This window comes from Marmota monax, unplaced genomic scaffold (assembly GCF_021218885.2).
Source record: "Marmota monax isolate L192 unplaced genomic scaffold, Marmota_monax_Labrador192_F-V1.1 WCK01_AAM20220418_F8-fsc00133, whole genome shotgun sequence".
Taxonomy (NCBI): Eukaryota; Metazoa; Chordata; class Mammalia; order Rodentia; family Sciuridae; genus Marmota; species Marmota monax.
The window spans coordinates 2,309,910-2,328,815 of record NW_026694821.1 but is presented as its reverse complement, the minus strand read 5'-3'; the positions used below and the strand labels follow the sequence as shown (position 1 = coordinate 2,328,815).

General features: G+C 40.0%; 1 protein-coding gene across 1 annotated transcript in view; it reads right to left on the bottom strand.

The window, feature by feature from the left end:
* The window catches only part of Chn2 (chimerin 2), a 147,779-nt gene that overhangs the window by 15,073 nt on the left and 113,800 nt on the right, over nucleotides 1-18,906 (bottom strand). The window contains exon 8 of the mRNA XM_058573152.1: nucleotides 2,557-2,641. Coding sequence (XP_058429135.1) covers nucleotides 2,557-2,641 — 85 coding nt within the window. The remainder of the gene's footprint in view (nucleotides 1-2,556; nucleotides 2,642-18,906) is intronic.

Genomic DNA, 18,906 nt, shown 5'->3' with positions numbered 1-18,906 from the left:
CTCTATGCCTCCCAAACAATACCCTGTGCCCCCTTCGAAGTCCCTGGCCACCATTCCACTTGCTGACTGTATAAACTTGACTACTCCAGGGGCCTGATGTGAATAGAATCATACTGTATTTATAATTTCACAATTGCCTTATTTCATCTAGCACGCCGTCCTCTAAACACATCATGCTGTATGTAGAATGAATCAGGAGTTTCTTCCTTTTTTTGAGGATACACCCTGATTCACTCACAGTGGGGAGAGATAAGAGTCCCTACCTACCTGGAAGACAACATCTGGGTCTCTTTAGCCTTTGCCCTCAGGGTCCATGAGTGCTAGGTTTGCCTTCCTTTTTAAGAATGAATGAAATTCCATTCTTTGTAAGTCCGGTCACCTTTTGTTTATCCATCCACCCATCAATGGACACCTGGGTGGCTTCTATCATCCCCTACTGCAAATATGGATGTGCAAACATCTTTTGAAGATCCAGCTGTCAGTTGTTTTGGGTATCAGTCAGGGTGTGGAATTGCAGGATCATATAGTAATTCTAATTTTCTTATAAACTTCATCTTAAGAATTGAAGCAATTTCATGTCTACTATGTAGAATTTAATACTAACATTTTATTAAAATGAAGATATTTTATAAGAAATATTAAAATATTTAGCTTTTATAAACTAGTAGAATTTTCATGTGCTGCAAATAAGGCCCAGGTAATTAAAAATATTTATTTATTTTGTTTTATTTAATCATTCTAATTGGTTGCACAGGACAGTAGAATGCATTTCAGTTTGTAGTACACAAATGGGGCACAATTTTTCATTTTTCTGGTTGTACACAAATAAAAATATTTAAAATAAGGAGAACTGAGGGCGTGATGGCTGTTCTTAACCTTTAATGCTGTTTTCAGCCTTCCTGATCCTCAGTGGACATAAAAGGTAAAAAAATAGTCAATGGAGAGAGCTAACAATATAGTTTGAGACTGTGTTTTTATTAAGAAAAATAAATAAAAATAAATCATTTTATCTCCCAAAAAGCTGCTGATCGGGCTGGGGATGTGGCTCAGTGGTAGAGAGCTCATGTAGCATACACGAGGCACTGGGTTCGATCCTCAGCACCACGTGAATATAAAATAAAGATATTGTGTCCATCTAAAACTAAAACTAAAAAAAAAAAAACAAGCTGCTGATCACAGCTAATGTGAAGTTCAGAGTTTCATTTTCATAATATTGACTTTGGACCAATTTCCTGCTGCAATTGGATGATACCAGCAATGAGGGGCATTTTTTTTTTCATAGCTATCAGCTGGATAAGTTGAATTAATGAGTAATTCAGATATTCTACCACCAGGCTCAGCAGTTCGACCCTGAGCTATGTTGTGACTCCTGGCAAGGCAATTTTTGGTGTTCATCCAGGTATCTGAACATTTCTGGAGAGGCCACCTCTAGTTTGTCACCTGCCTAAGGGATCTGCTATGGGTCCGCAGAATTCTCCAACATACATGTGAACCACTTGAACCCTCCCACTGTCTACAGGGATGACTTCTGTACCTACAAACCAGGAGCTGAGAAGTCCTTTTATGGGCAAAGGGGAAAACTGGGGTTGCCTGATCCTCAGAACCAAAATAGGAAATATGGGAAAGAAGATCACTTTAGTCTAGTGTCATTAGTTGATTTGATTTTAAATGTCACATATTAATTGTTTTAAAAAATCATACCCTAGCGAGAAGGAAATCAGTCATGAAGTTAGTGGAAACCCCGTAGTCAGAAAAATCATGGCAGGATGAATTAGGAAGCCCAGTTCACACATTAATTTGGCAACCATATGCCATTTTGTTCCATGTATCTTAATAAGGTGTGTGGTACCCTTTCAGCCTCCAATTCCAAGTGGAAAAACACCCAGGGTTTCAAACTACTTTGAAAATATGAGATATCAAATTAAGGTAAGTGGTTTCACTGTTGATCTGATGACAGAAAAATACTGAACTGGGCTTTGGAATCTGGCTGCCTTTGAATCAATGTTCCACCACTCACCATGTGGCCAGAGGCAATTAAGAATGAGTTCTAAGACTCCATTTCCTTTTTCATTTAATGGTAGATAATTGCATCTTCCCTAAGGTCTGTGGTGAGGCTAACTGACATGATAAATAGAAAATGTTTAACCTGGTGCCTGTAGCAAATACTTACTAGTATTTTTATAATTTTTATGTCTTGTCTTTTATAGTAAGATGGGATGGGAAACAAGTATTGCTTTTCTATTTATAACATTTCATTGAATTTTTTTTTCTTTTAAGGACTACTGTCTATTGGGGAGGTCTACCTAAGTCTTAAGGAAGTATACTTGTCAGGGTTTTTTTTTTTTTCCTTTCTTGCATAAACATGAGATATTCCTTTTCATTTTTGCAAACCCTTAAGAACAGTCTCCCCATTGAGTACAGAGAGGCCTTGAACCCTCCAGGAAGCCAGACTTTTTTAGTTCATCTAGGCAGAGTCTCCAACTCTGGAGAACTGCTAACTCAACATGGCTGCATATTTCCTGATGGAAAAATGGAGAAAGAAAGTTCCATGTCTACCTGAGCACCGGACTCCTTGGGCGATGAGCCCCCACATGAAATTTGCACAGTATTCACACCAGTGTGGGCCCCGGAATGTGTGGACCTGTGTTCCAAAGAGAAGAAAAGTGTCAACAAATTCAGGTATCTGGAGGCGGTAGTCTCCTGTGTTAAATGCATGGGTGAAGTTAAGAAACAGCGGTCCCAGCAGGAGCTATCTCCACTGCCCTTTTCTTTCTAGTGAGGAACAGTTGCAAATGGATCTGGAGAAAGTAGAGATAGGCTTTGATTTTTGAAACCCTCCACTAATCCACCATGCCCCAATCAGAAAGGAATGTGGAGAAACAGTGAGATTACAGAGCCATGCCATCACCCAGAACAAGGCACTGTGTGTAGAGCCCAAGATAGCCTGAGCCAGTGGCTACAACCTGCATTTAGCTCAGCAAGTTCTGGAAGGCAGAACTCAATTACTGTGCCCTTTGACTGAAGTTGTTCCATCCATCTGTAGAGTATTCAGCCAGGTATAAATAAGACATGATTATGGGATAATTAAAAGTTTCCAAGGCTTTGAGTCACTTCCAAAAAAAGGCATTTAAAAAAAAGTGAAGGAGTTGGCTGAAAATACAGGCTACCAATAGGACCCATGGAATTACATCCCCCAGAGGTCTATACTCAGCAGGGCCTGCTGTGCCTTTCAGGTGGGTAAGCTGAAAGTCCCTCCTGGTTGGCCAAAGTGCTGTTCTCATTGTTTGGTGCTCAGCCAGTTGTTAAATATTCCACATATCACAAAGTAAGGATGGTCTTATCTCTGACTAATCAGGTACAGGTCCTCCTGTAACAGGATCATATATTAAGCCATGAGTTAAAACAAAAACCAAACAAAATAAAATAAATAGTTGTTCTCTGGCACTAAAGAACTTCAGAGCAGAGCAAATGTGGCCATGGTAAACCAAGAACCACTGCAGTATATTGGAGGTATACAAATTTATATGAAAAGGTTCTGATTTTTTTTTTAGGCTTTTGAAAGTTTTAAACCTTAATTAACAAATAAAAGAAATGAAGACATTATTTTTTTTTTAACAGTCTGGGAGATCTACATACAGCTTTTAATGAAAAAAAAAATCAGGACTACAAGTATGGTCACAATTTGGGAAGATGTTCATCAGAGCACAGCTTAAGATAAAACAGCGTCCCTATGACTTCTTCATTCATTCATACATACTAGATATACATACTAGGGTGTACATAAAGTGGCGAGGAAAACAAACCTGGTTCCCTCCTAATGGAACTCACAGAGAAGTAAAAGCAGCAAAGAAAATAGTTAATAAATTTTTAAAAAGCAACTTATGATCATGGTTTCTATGCAATAAAATTAAATTATAGTTATCTTTTGGTAGTTCAGCTAATCACATGTAAATTGATTTATGCTGTTTTCTTTCTGAAAAATGTGAAAAAAATCTCTCAAAGTTGTATTTCATTTAAACGGAGGCTTGTTCTACAAAGAGTAGAACATGACAGAGTACTCCTTGTAGGAATGTGGAGAACTCATCCCTGGAGCACTTCACATAGGTCAAATGCCATGATTCACTCAGAGACCCACAGAGATTGAACCTGGTACTAAAAACACTCATCAGTAAAATGTCTTGTTGAAAGTTGGCAGCAAAGTTGGTTATTAATAAATTGCTGAGATTGCAAGATCAATTAAATATAATAAAAATATAACTAAAACATGTACATAAATGATTATGGGGGAAAAAAGATGTGGCACTGCCAGAGAGGCAAAGAGGGGCCCAATATTACCCAGGATGGGCAGGAAGGCCTCTTTTGGAAGGTAACCTGGAAGAAGAGAAGAGCTAGTTTTGTGGGGAGAGGAACAGGGAACATTCTAGGCAGAAGGTATGTATGGAGGCCTTTCAGGAACAAAACAGCTTGGTGTGATTGTGCAGTGGACAGCCAGGATGGCCAGGACCTGGGGAATGAGAGGGAGAGGAACTGAGATGAAATTGAAGGTAGGAATAAAAAGTCACATGGGATTTGAAGACTTTATTCATGAGCATGGATTTGGTTTTAATCTAGGTACAATAAGAAATTATTATGACAGATAATTTTTTAAAAAAGATTATTTTGATCACTGTCTTGAAAATAGAGGGAGGATATTAATGGTGGAATAGATTTGGATACTATGTAGTAGTCTAGCTGAGAAAAGCAGAGGCAGAGATCAGGAGGCTGGCAGTAGAGACGGGATATTTTGAAGTAATTTCCACAGCCTGATCATAGAATGCATGTGGTCTTTGAGGAAGAGAGGAATCAAGAATGACTCCTAGTTTTTAGCCTAGGAACTAGTTGGACGGTAACACCCTTTGCTGAGATGGGGAAGACAATCTTTGGAGAGAAGGTAAGGAATCAGCTTTAGATAGGTTAAGGTTAAAGACTCCCAGGATACCCAATTGTTAGTGTTAAGAAGGATTTCACACAGCTTTGAGGACTTAGAGGAGGGCTGAGGCCTAAAGGTATACTTTAGGCTATCCCTGACATATAGATGATATTTAAAATTATGTTAAAGGATAAAGCATATTAGGGATAGGGAGCAGAAAACAAAAACAAAACAAAACAAAACAAGCTAAAACTCCATATCCTCAGTGCTCCACATTTAGTGAAAACCAAGAACGTAAAGTATTTTAGAAGCCAAGAAATGAAGAGTGCTTTAGGGACAGAATGGGGCCACCATGTTAAATGCTGGAAAGAAGTCCAATCAGATAAGCACTCAATGTTGATTCAGTTACATGAAGTCATCACCAACCTTGGCAACGACAGTGTCTTTGGGCTGGTGAGGACAAAAGCCAGATTCAAGGGAACTGAAGAGTAAGTGGGCAGTAAGGAACTGGAAAGAAGTCCAGGCAAATTCATCAAGAAGTCCAACCATGACTTCCAGCAAAGAGAGAAGACTGCTCAGGAGAGTTCTGCAGTCAAGGGAAGATTTTATTTTATATTTTATTTTTAGGTGAAAGACATTAGGGCATGTTGATTTATCAAGGGGGTTACCATAAGAGGTAGAAGATGCTGGAGATGCAGAAAAAAGATAAGCCAAGAAATGATGATCCTGGGAAGTTGAGAGAGGGTGGAATTTGGGGTAGATAGGGAAACAATATTCAAAGGGAAAAATAGTTAAGATTTTCCAGAATTAGTAAAACACATAGAACCTGAAGATTGAAAAAAGCTAAATGAGTCTCAAATAAGACAAAGAAAAATAATCTACGTAGATTGTGGTGACACTGCAGAATACTAAAAAAACAAGGAAAACCTGAGAAAGGACAGCAATTAGGGTGAATGCAGACTTTTCCTCAGCAAGAAGAGGTTAATGATTATGGAAACACTTCATCAAAGTGCCCAGAGAAGAATATTGCACACCAAACTTTTCATTTATTTATTTTGAGACAGGGTCTTGCCGTGTTGTCAAGATTGGCCTCAAATTCCAGATCCTCCTGCCTCTGCCTCCCAAGGGGCTGGGATTATAAACATGCCCCACTAAAGCTCACTTGGCAGTCCAATCTTTACCTCCAGATTACTATCATCCAAGAGAAAGGTAAATTAAAGCTATTTTCAGGCAAATGGCAAGAGTTTCCACCCATGGATCCTCATACAAAGACATAATAGGATATGCTCCATGAAGAACAAATGCAACCCAAGAAGGAGCAGGATTCAAGAAGTAATGGTGATTGCAATCTGTATACGGGGTAAAAATGGGAGTTCATAACCCACTTGAATCAAAGTGTGAAATATGATATGTCAAGAACTATGTAATGTTTTGAACAACCAACAATAAAAATTAAAGGAAAAAAAAAGAAGTAATGGTGAGCAAAAAAGAAAAAGAAAGTGACTATGGGTTAGTCTAATCCTGCATAAAACAATAACAATGACTAATTTTAGGGGACTTATAAACAATGAAAAACATGATGTGAAGATTAAAGAGGATGAGGGAAGTTAAAGCTTCCCAAGGTCCTTACAACCGGGGATGTTAGAAGAACTACTAGTAAACCAAAGGATATTTTAAATCATTTATGCATATTTTAAAAAATTTAGTATACCCAAAAAGAGTGAAATAGAATGCATAAATTTATAAACAACACATAAGGGAAAAAACTAGATTTGATTAAGCCAATTAAAAGCAGGAAATAAGAAAAAAGAAGTAATAAAAAAGCAGAGTGAAAGTATTTTTAAAATCCTTATAGTTTTCTAGTCACAATAATAATATAAATGTCTCAAACTTATCAAATATATATTTTTAGATCCTTTAAAAAATATTTGTAAGAAACACACTCAAAATATAATATAAGAGAAATGTAGGAAGTAAAGAGACATACCTAGTAAATGCTAGCCAATAGAAACCCAAAATAGACCATATATATATATATATATATATATATATATATATATATATATATCTCACTATTAGTGATAAAGATGAATCACAGTGAGATTTTTAAATCAGAAAGATATATTAACTTAATTCATATGGATGTGGCAACATGATCTCAAAAAACATAAAACAAAGATTGAATTACAAGGAGAAACTGACAAATCCAAAATCAAATAGGAAAGAGACTTCATATGCAACCAAAGAACACACACTCTTTAAAAACACATGGAACATTTACATAAGCTGACTACAAGTCAAGCTTCAATATGTACAAAAGCATTGACACTATATTACTGTATATTAACAAATAAATAATAATAGGTTGCCTAACTCCAGCATGTTTGGTACAATACATTTAGTACCAGTGGTACATGAGACCAAGTCACTCATAAATGGAGACTTGATATATTTCAGAAAGAGCTTTTAAATTAGTGCGTGAAGGATGTCAGAGAGATGAATTATTTCCTGTTTCATCCACTAGGCACCTTTCCATTGCCTCATTATTCCTTCATTTAGTTGATACTCACATGCTGATGCTTTTTGACTCGGGCCCTATTACTAGGTCTCTTTCAACCAGGTGAAGTTGAAAGAGATCAGAGGAGCAAGAACTCCCTGCACTTAAGGATCTCATTATCTACAAGAATAAAGAGGCAACTTTAACAATTATGTCAGTGACAATAGAGCATGTTGGAGATCCTATGATAGAAGAATGGAGAGAATATAAATTATTCTGAGAAAGTCAGGGAAAGTGGTACTGGGTTTTGAAGGATGGATAGTTTACCAGACTAGGAACGATGAGCTGGCAGGGAAGCCACAGAGTTAACTGGGGAGCAAATGACTTGGGGACAAGATTCTAAGATGAGGAAATAGCATAATCAATACCCAATGACAGTGGGCTTTGTTTTTGGTGAAAGGCATTCTTTTTTATAGGTGGTGCAAAAGACGGATGATACAATGCTCTTCTCTGAAACATCTGCAGTGGATAAGGTACCCTCATGGGAAATATCCTCATGCCTTGGAGGAAAAATGGAAATGAAATATTTAGAAATTTAGAAATTAGGAGGGTAGCTGCAATATTCACTGCACACAAACAAAAATGTACGTTGATAAAAAAAGAAGCTGACCTACTAACTGCTTCAGGAAATGCTGGATATATTAATCACAAATTTTCTATAATTGCCCTTTTTGTCAATATTTTTTTAAATAAATAGAGAACATCAAAATCAATGCTTATTCACCCTGCTCATCTTTACCCACATGCTTTCCCAGCAGACATCCTTACTGCCTTTGATCTCATTTCTCCAGCCAAACAGATGCAGGTAGATATTGAAGACTCACAAATAACTCCAATGTCCCTCTCAGTCCCACAGAAATAAAATGGAATGGGAACAGAGAAGGATTGTGAAGTTAGCTAAACATTATTTTAGGCTCACTGCCTAATTTCCTTTTTTGGGATGGGCTACTGTTTATTTTCATGGCTGATATATTGTTCACTTTTCTTTTAGACAATCTCTGCAATATAGATCACATGTGAATGTTGAGGGCCCTCTTGGAGTCCATTTTATTTGGGGTTGACTTATTTGGCTACTCTCTTAGTAAAACGCCTCATATCTTAAAAGTCACTAATCGGCTTTTTCCATTCCTCAGCAGTTTATTGATTTTCAAGAATATCTTTTTGGAGAAAGAACATTTTGCAAACTTTAGGGCAGTAACTAAAATACCCTAGACAGGAAGAAAATACCCCAGACAGGAAGAATGTCTGTCCAAGACTTACTTGGCATGGTTTGCCTGGAATTCAAAAAACCACACCAAACAAAAAGATGGCATTACAGGAGATAAGGCATGTTTTATAAATGACCCAGGAATTGCCACTTAATAAAAACTGAGCCAGCAGAACTGTCAAGAAAAATCCCAGGCGTGTGTAGCAAGTAGCCCCTGGCTTGGCCCTTACTAAATGAACAGGATGTTATTTGTCTCACATCTGCTCAATCTGGAAGGCAGTATTCTCTAGTGATTTTATAACAAATACGTTTTAGTGGACTGGTGTAAACATCTCTCAAATGTACAATTAGCTTGGCTCAGGATCTAGTTGTAAGACAGTGGTATTTATCATGTGCTGCAGTTGAGAAGATTTGCTTTTTCTCATCAGTCTATATTGGAGTTTATCAACCTTGTTACCATTAATATTTGGGGCTTGAAAATTCTTTGTTGGGGGAGGAGCAGCTATCTTGTGCATTGTGGGATGTTGTGCAGCTTCCCTGGCCCTTACTTGCTAGATACCAGTAGCAATCCTCAGTAGGGACAAACCACAAATATCTGCAGACATTGCCAAATGTCCCCTGGGGGTGACATAGTAACCTTGATTGATATTCACTGGTATAGAATAGAACCGTACTGTCATTAGTATCATTTTTATTAAAAATGGGAACTAAGCAGGGCAGTTTGCATTTTTATTATTTAAATTAAAAAAGGGAACATAAGTTGGGCATGGTTACACACACCTATATTCCGGCTACCTAGGGAGACTGAGACAGGAAGGATTCGAAGTTTGAGGATCCTTAGCAAAACCCTGTCTCAAAATATGCGTGTGTGTGTGTGTGTGTGTGTGTTTATTGAGACAATAATAAAATGGGTTGGGGGTGTAGCTCAATGGGAAAGCACCTGTGGGTTCAATCCCCAGTACCTGGAGGGAAAAAAAATAAGAACTTGATTATTTTGCTTTGCTTCAAAAAAGGCTCTTTGGACCAAAGGCATGTTTTTCCTGTTTTCTTTCTGTGTAAATGAGGGGCCTCGAGGTAGATCTGAGGGTCTAGTCCAGCTTTTGCCCAGTGTTAAGTGAGGGCAGGGAGCATTGGTAGCTTATCCTCAGTCAAATCTAGAGATTTGAAAGTCTCTAGATTTCGTCCAAGGATTTTATATATATATATATATATATATATATATATATATATATATATATATATATATATATATATAAAATTTACTGTAGTGCCTGTAATCATGTGACATTTAACTCATGTGAGAAATTAAATTAAACTCTGGACTTTCCCCTCTTGAAAGATCAGATGGAAGACTGACCTTGAAGTGAACCTTTTCAGATGGAAGAACACAGCAACAGAGAGTGCCACAGAGAAATCTGCAGTCCCCTCTAGAGGCCTGCTGAGCAGATGCTGCAGGGGAGCCTGGGTTCTGAGGTGAGGTTCTCAACCCCAGCACCACAGATCCCTGGATTGTCTGTCAGTAGCTACTACAGTGCATTTAAAATAGGATTCAGGATGTGGTCCAAAGGCAAGTTTGTGATGAGCTCAATAACCTCATCTTGTTTGACAAAAGTACTTGGGACCAACTCTGTAAGGAGTTTCCCAGCTACAAGCTCATCAGCCCAGCTGTAGTCTCTGGGAGACTGAAGATTCATGGTCCCAGATCAGGACAACCCTTCTGGAGCTCCTTTAACAAAGTGCTCAGCAAATTGTTCTAAAGGTGCAGCGCTCCAGTAATTGACATAGAAAATACAAAGCGGGTGGTGTCCTAGCTGCTGGTAAAGATGCATGAATGGGTCAAATCAATTATAACAAACAAAGCTTCATCAAAATTAAAAAATGGGATTGAATTTCTCAAACAACAATTGCTGCAAAGCTTTTTGGGACTCTCCTCATTGCATAAAGTGAGATATTCTCATTATCTAATTTCCTCTCAAGTTCATGAGGATATTGGCACCCACATTCTTTTGAGACAGTCTTGTTCAGAAACCTTCTGTGGCTCCCCATTGGGTGTGGCAGGGCTTCTCCACCTCAGTGCTATTGACGTGGGACTGACTAACTCTTTGTGGTGGGGGCTGTCCTGGGCATTATGGGATGTTTAGCTGTATCCCCAGCCTCTCCTGGTTGCCACTGGTACACCCTCAGTGTGAGAATAAAACAAATGTCTCCAGATATTGCAAATGTTCCGGGGTGGGTGGGATGGGTATGATCCTTGTCTGTGAGAGTCCTATTCTTTCATCGTCACTGTCTTTCTTGCACATGACACATATCAGCCTGAAGTCTGTATTTGTTGAGTAAAGGAATGAGTGGTGAAATAGTTTCCTTTCCTGAGAACCTGCCAAAAGACCTGACTGATGTGTGCAGTGACCACTGGTGCTTGCCCCACCCTTACCCACACCCCCAGCAAAACACAAAAGCCATATTTCTCTAGGCTGAAAATTCCAGAAACATGTATTCACTCATTTAGAATAGTCCCTTTGAATTATGTGTTCTTTGGATCAAAACAAACTCTATACAAAATTAATAAGAGCTAAGCACTTGATAAGAGTCAGACTCTTTAGTAGATGATTGGCATCTGTGAGTAGCTTGGCCAAGTCACGTCCCTGGTGTATGTGGCCTAAGCCAGGCGTCCCAGCAGGGCTTACAACAAAGCCTTTTCTCTTCCACCGGGCTCTGCTAATTTGTAAAGGAGTTTACAAGGATAGGGATGACAGTGTCCTAACATGTATGTACAGACAAACCAAGGAGGTCAAAGAGAAGCTCTGAGTCAGGCCCTGGCAGGCAGAGCACACCACTGCCTATGTGAGACCCTTCTCCAAAAACCCTTTCTGCACATGCTTGAAATCCCTGATGTCAATGCAGTTCCTGGATACAGGCATTCTGCTGAACCCAACAGATTTAAAACAGATGAGTTAAGCTGTCAATTTCATGAACACGCTCTTTTTAAGCTAAACATGCACTGTCATGGGTTTGGATCTTAAATATCCCCCAGAAGCTCATGTGTTAAAGACTTGGGTCCCTGTGATGGTGCTATTGGGAGTTGGTGGGATCTAGTTAGAGGGAGTGGGTCACTGGGGGCATGCCTTTGAAGGGAATATTGGGGCCCCAAGCTCTCTGTTTCCCAGCTGTCAGGAAATGATCAATTTCGCTCTACAACATGCTCCTGCCATGATGTTCTACCTCGCCACAGGTCCCCAAAGCAACAGGGACAGATGACCATAGAAAATTTCTGAAATGGTGAGAAAGGGAGGGAAGGAGGAAGAAAGAGAGGGTGAGGAGGAGGGAAAGCAGAGGGAGGGGGAGAGAAGGAGGAGTTCACATTTCTTCCTCTGCTTGGTGGTAGTCCCTGGGGCTCTGTGAGCCCCTCCTGTGTAATAACCTCCTTTTTAACTGAAGAGTTTCCAGGGGTTCTATTACTTGAAAATAGGGTTTCTAATAATTATAGTGGTGGAGCCGGACCAAAGTAGGGTGTAGATAAAAACAACTCCTCTTCGTAGCACTTAGAAGCAGGAGCCACATTTCCCTCATAAAGACCATTTCTGAGCCTATTTATTCAAGTCTCACTTGGAGTCACTCATTCCATATTCAAGGCGACTAATTCTGCCTTTCTTTTCAGTTGTTCCTCTCAGACTCACTTCTGCCTAAACAACCTTTTCTGATGATTAGACAAAGCACACAAAAGAGAGCCCACAACCCGTTCTGAAGCTGATTTCCGGGTAGGCCAATGTGCAGGTGCAATATTCCCTGGTCTCTGCTCCCCAGGTGCACAGGAGTGCCAATGAGAATGCAAGTGGGAACAATGGGCTAGCACCTTTTTATGAAGTCAAGGAGGAAGAAGAAAAGATGAATGTGAGCAGGGAGAAAAAATGGCTTGCCCTAAGCAAGCAGCCACTATACTGATAAGAATGCCAAGATTGTGGCTGGGGTTATGGTCCAGTGGTAGAGTGTTTACTTAGTATGTGTGAGGCCCTGCTTTCAATTGAAAAAAAAAAAATGCAAAAACCAATAATAGGCATAGAAATGAAAAATGAGCCATAAAACCCAAATTGGGTAGTTGAACGGCCATATGCTGGACAGGTGCATTAGCAGCACACTGTGACACATTCTCAGCATCGTGAACTTCTAGTCTGGCCCCCAGGAATATTATGGAAAGGTGGGCATCAGGGGGAGTATGCTATAACAGCACACAAGATAGGGTGTGCCCTGGGGGGGAAGGACGCTGCCAGCAGAGTAGGGGACAGAAAAGGGTGAGTAAGGAAATTATTTCACTTATGTCCTGATGAGGACACTTCTGAGAGTCACCACACAGGACACGGGGCAACAGGAGTAAACTGGGGCACATGGCCTTCACTATAAAACACTGGGTAGCACTGTACACTAATGTCCTTAGCCAAATGGGGGGCAACAGCTGGCCTAGCCCTTCCTAATGGTGTCTGTCTGCCTACAGCCCAGTCTGATGACCCTGGCAAGGGCCTGCTACCTACAAGTGCAATGAACACAAGTGAATGCAACACACAAGGCACAAATGGGGGCTCACTGGGGTGGGGAGTGAGGAAGGAGGCTCTAAAGCTGCACTTTTGCGTAGACAGAGTCATGAGCTTTGCCTATGTGGAGCCAGTCTGCTGGGGCGGGGCCCTGATCGTCATAGGAGCTTCTGCAGTCAGGAACCAGACAGAAATCCCTTCTTTGGGGGAGTTTCCATCTGACCAGGGGAAGGCAGGACAACAAGTAAAGGTGTACATCAGCCAGTGACCAGTGCTGTGGAGAAAAGTAAGGGAAAGTGGAGTTGGTGATGGGGGAGAGGGACCAATGGGGGAAGGGAACACAGGTGAGGTGAGTGTAGGGAGGTTCCTCTTCACCTTGAGAACTTTCCATTCCCCATCCCTATTCTACGTGGGGAGGAGGGAAGGGTGTCCTGGATGTCCCTGGGTGGAAGGAGAGAGTAAAGCAGAGTGATGCAGATCCTGGGGACAGGCTGGGTGGGGAGGGACCGGCTCTGAGGCCTCTGAGGGCGCCTGCGGAGTCCTCAGCTTCTGCCCCACTGATGAACAAACTGTGCAGGGGCCCCTTTGCCTTTGGGTCTCCTCCCTGGCTCACTCCTGGCTCATTTCTGACTCCAGGTTTTCACTCATGTTGTTTGCACTGCCCAGAATGTTCTTTATTCCTTCTGTGTAACTCAAGTTTTTATTTTTTTTATTCAGGGCTGTGCTGACTTCCCACTTCCTCCGGGAGCCTGCCTAGTTAAAGATGGAAAAGCAATTGCCCTGCTCCCTCCACAGGATCCTGCAACATGGAGCATCCCACTCTTTGAATTCTCCTGGAAACTGATTTCTGTGCCTCCTGTTCTCCACATATAACTACAGGACTGGAGTCTCAGGCGTGTACTCTGAGTAGCTGGACAGGACCCTGCACTGAGAAGGGCCTAGACTTGGTCAAATGCTCTGTTGTCACTGTCTTGAAATTCCTAATAATATTTTAACACGGGACCCACAATTTCATTTTGAACTGGGCCCCACTAATTATGTAGCCAGTCCTGTCTAACCACAAATATTAATGTGAAGCAATAGCTAATCATAACTTTGATTATAAAATATAGACTCTGAATATGAATCAGTTACAGTAAATTGACACTTACAATTTACCACAGTCTAGGAAAAGTCACAAGTTATTTTAAAGATTTTTATGCCCTTACCATAATCCTTTTCATGAAGAAATGCTTAGTAAAGATAAGAGATCAGGAATGACTAACTTTTATCACTTTCTGTCAGAGCGTTAAAACATGGATAAGAAAAATCAATGAAAACTTCCCCAGGTCACAGAAATTAGTAGTGGCACCTAGACCAAGGAGTTGACATTTAATAGCAATTAAATTGCATCTAAAGAACTTTTCTAGTGAACATGAAAACCCTCAATAAAATTTTGAATTTCTTCTTATAGTACCAATGATGTAACCTTTAGGATGAAGCTAGAGATCCCTCCTATTGAAGGTTCCTGAAAATAATAGTTTTGTAATGAATGGCGTGCATCCCCCAGAAAAGTATGGTCAAGTCTTAACCATGGGTCACTGTGAATGTGGCCTTTGGAAACAGGGCAATTGAAGATACAATTAAGATGAGGTCATGCTGGATTGGGGTAGGCACTAAATCCAATGATCTTATAATAGTCAGACCTGCAGAGGTGCACAGAGAACTAGATGAGAAAAAGATGGTGTGTGAGAGAGAGAGAGACTGCAGGGACGTACCTAGAAGCCAAAGAACCTGCAAGGCCCCCCAACAACCGCAAGGTAGGAAAGAGGCAGGAGACTGTCTCAGAGACTCCAGAAGGGACCAGCCCTGCCCATGCTTGGTTTCTCCAAAACTGTGAGAAAATAAATTTTTGTGGTTTTTAAGCCACTGAGATTCTGGTCATTTGTTATAAAAGTGCTAGAAAATTAAGAGTCCTCAGAGATAAAAAGACTTTTTAAGAACTGGGGGAAAATATGCATGACATCTAAATCTAAAAAATCTAGATCATTTGTCTACTTTATAAATAAATGAGGAACATAAACCAGGACTGGTTATATGATAAAATACATTCAAATAAATCATCAGACTTTATTTCATTTCCTATTACATCTTTTTGCAAGAGAGGAAGAAAGAGATGATGAAGAAAGAGGGGTATGAGGGTAAAGAGCGAGAAATACAGAGACAGGGAAAACTAAACAAAAGGCACAATTGAGAGACACAAATAGAAGAATAAAAAAATAATGATAGAGGTTAACAACAAATGAATACTTACTACAAGGACCAGGAGATCATAAGTGCTTTAGAGGCATTCCTTAAACCTCACAACATTCCCATTTTACAGATGAGGAAGTTGAGGCCAAGGGAACCAAGTTCTTTGCCAAAGATCATATTGTGGCCAGGAGTGCTAAAGCCACCTATGACAACCTCGCCACGTTCTAAATGTGGGAGGGAAGGATGGCCATCCAGATACTGGGGGCTCTGGGGTTTGAGTTTTAGAATTCAGCCACAAAGTGTTATTGGAGAAACTATTCAGGAGTGCTGGGGGTGTGGTTCAGTGGTAGAGCACTTGTCAAGTATATGTGAGGGCCTGGGTTCGATCCCCAGCATCACAAAAAAAAAGGAAGAAAGATTATGCCAGTTATATGTGAGTGCCTCTTCCAGTCAACTACATAATATAAAATGAGCTAAGTCCATACAAATATGCCACGCTTATATAATCATCACACACTAATTTAAACAAAATAATAGACCAGGTGCAGTGGCACATGCCTGTCATCCCAGCGGCTTGGGAGGCTGAGGCAGGAGGATGACAAGTTCAAAGCCAGCCTTAGCAACCTTAAGCAACTCTGCAAGACCCTGTCCCTAAATTTAAAAGGGGATGCGGATATGGTTTAGTGGTTAAGCACCCCTGGGTTCAGTTCCTAGTACCAAAATAATAATAATAATAATAATAATAATAATAATAATAATAATAGAAGGGGGATAGGTAGAATAGAGCAAGCAGATCAGGGGCAGGGAGGAGGAGGAAAAGGGAAGGTACTAGGAAATGAGACTGAGCAAATGATGTTATGTGCTTGAATGAATGGGGCTTAATGAATCCCACTATTGTGTATAATTATAATGCATCAATAAGAAATAGAATTTTAAAAGTTACATTTAACTAAACACATAAACTGAGTTAAATTACAGTGATTTTTCTCTTGATGAACAATTTTCATTTTAGGGTGGAGTCTGTTATTTTTGCCATTCTTTAAACAAATACCTCTTCATGCCAAATAGGTGTGAATAACATTAGAAAATTCCGGCTTTAAATGATCAAGAATTGCATCAGCATACAAGGTTGAAAAAGTAAATAATCATTGCATGATGTGAGGCATCACTGTAATTTGATTCCAAAAGTTTTAGTTCTGACTCTATTCTGGCTTTTCCTGTCTGCTTGAAAACAGGCACAGTAGATATGTGTGTGTAGTCAGGGACAGTGGCTGGGAGCTTTCTGATAGGATGGAGCACAGATTCCCAGTCTGTTGGGGCTTCTGTTCATTCCTCTTGACAAAGTTCCTGGATAGAGTAAGAAAGAGGAATTTTTATGGAACAGATCTCACAGGGGCAAAAAAGTCTTGTTATGGGGTGAGGAATCAATTCTACTGGCAGTTGCAAATCTCAGAGGAGTCCAGAAAGGAGCAAGCAAGGTCTGATAAACATGAAAATGTGATTATTTATTATTTTTATTTAACACTCTATGCCCTGTACCCAATTTCCTCAAATAAGAACATAAATTATAAATCAAAAAAGTTTCAGAATAAAATCTATTAGAAGCCAACATAAAGAAACAGCTAGTGTAAAATTAAGGTTTAAAACAGAAATTCCAAGCAGACAGTGGAGACTTTGATAAGAAATTTCTTTCTCCGTTAGTGGCTTGTTACTAAAAGCCCACTCTTGTATTTATAGCACAGAGCTGCTTTTGGAATGTTCTTCCAAAGTCCATGCAAAGTTTCCACTTACACTTCTTTGGGGGTGCAGGGAGGGCAAGGGGCAAGGAAGGACAGAGGGAATGCCTCCTCCAGCCCTGGTCACTCATTCTTAAGGTCAGTGGCACCAACAGTACTATTGAACGCCACAATCAACTGCTGCCACTACTCTGGGGTCTGTTAAGTTTCAAAGATGTCTATTTAAAACACATGAGAGAAGGCTCCTGTCTGGCTTTTGTATCCCTCTCAACGTATTGTCTCTTCTCTGCCTTTCTTTGTCTCAATAGCTGAAAATTAGAAGAGGCCACACTGAATAGATTCTGAGTTTTTAAGCGAACATTTTTGAAACTGGTGTTTTTCACTGATATTGAACATATCAGGTAGTAACAGTACTATTTAAGAAATAAAATGCACTGTCTTTTTGTTTTAAAATGTCTGAATAGTAAATTTCCATTCAGAGTCCTAAGATTGAAAAGAGTGACTGATGTTGCTTTGAAGCCTATCAATCAACTAAATACGCGTGTGTATTTTTTTTAATTTAATTTTTTTTTATTTTTAACATGAGCTCAGACACAGTATATACATGGAGAAGCTAGTCCATAAAGACATTATGGTAGGGTGCATAATTCCAATAGTATCTTAAAGCCAATATAATTGGAATTTTTGAGAGGAAGGAAAAGTATTTATAAGTCCAAGAAGATCCACCCTTTCTTCCATGGTAGCATATCCACAGGATGCCCCAAACCAGGGATTTCTGCCAAAAGTCAGAAAAACACGTTCTTAAGGCAGAAAAATAATGAAGGTTAAAATAGAAAACAGGAAGGAGAAAAAAACAAACCATAGACTTTCTATGCTCCAAATTAGATCTGTCACTGTTTGGTGTTGGGACAAAACCTATATAATGCAATTCTTCACCCTAATGCTAAATATATAGGGCTGAATAATTCCATTCCTCAGTTGAATGATAGCATACAAATGCCTGAGCCATTTGCCTTCTAAAAACAGAAGCAGGGAGACACACCAAACTCACATGAACGTCTATTATCTCATAGACGCATGTTGGTTCTGGTGGAGGATCGGCAAGCAAGAGCAGAAAATCTGTTTCCCCGTCACCTCTGACCAAGGATTATCTAGTCCCAACAGTCACTAGGGTTTACTGGCCCTAAAGGAACTGAGTTTAAAAAAGAAGGCAATTCATATTTTCTTTCTCGTGCCTGTTCTCTTCTACCTGAATGCTTCCTCTCCAATCTTCTCGGTTGTCAGCCTATCTGCTGGGGTAAATTTCTAACTCTCTCTTGTCTCTCAGCAGCATGTCAAGCCAGGCAATGTGGCATCAGATTCCCTACCTGCCCTTTTGGAACAACTCAGTAAAAGAAATAGGCCATAATTTTCTGTCGGCAGGTCATAGGTACAAGTGCTGATCTAAAATGGAGATGACAGTCATTCTTGTTTTATAAATACACGTGGGAAAGTCCACTTCAGAGGCTTCCCTATCTTTGTTTGGTCTGGGCAGCAGGACCCAGCTTGGCTAGGCGAGGAGGGTGGCCCTGCACCCAGAGCATACACAAAGCAACTGGCTGATATCTCTCCTCATCATTTGCTTTCACAGCTGGCTACACAGAAACAGAGGGAGGTAGCACCTTTGAAAACAAAGGACAGAACGCAGAATGTGAAATGGCAACTGTTTTCACTTGCTCAGAGACAGCAAGTTTCTTTACCAC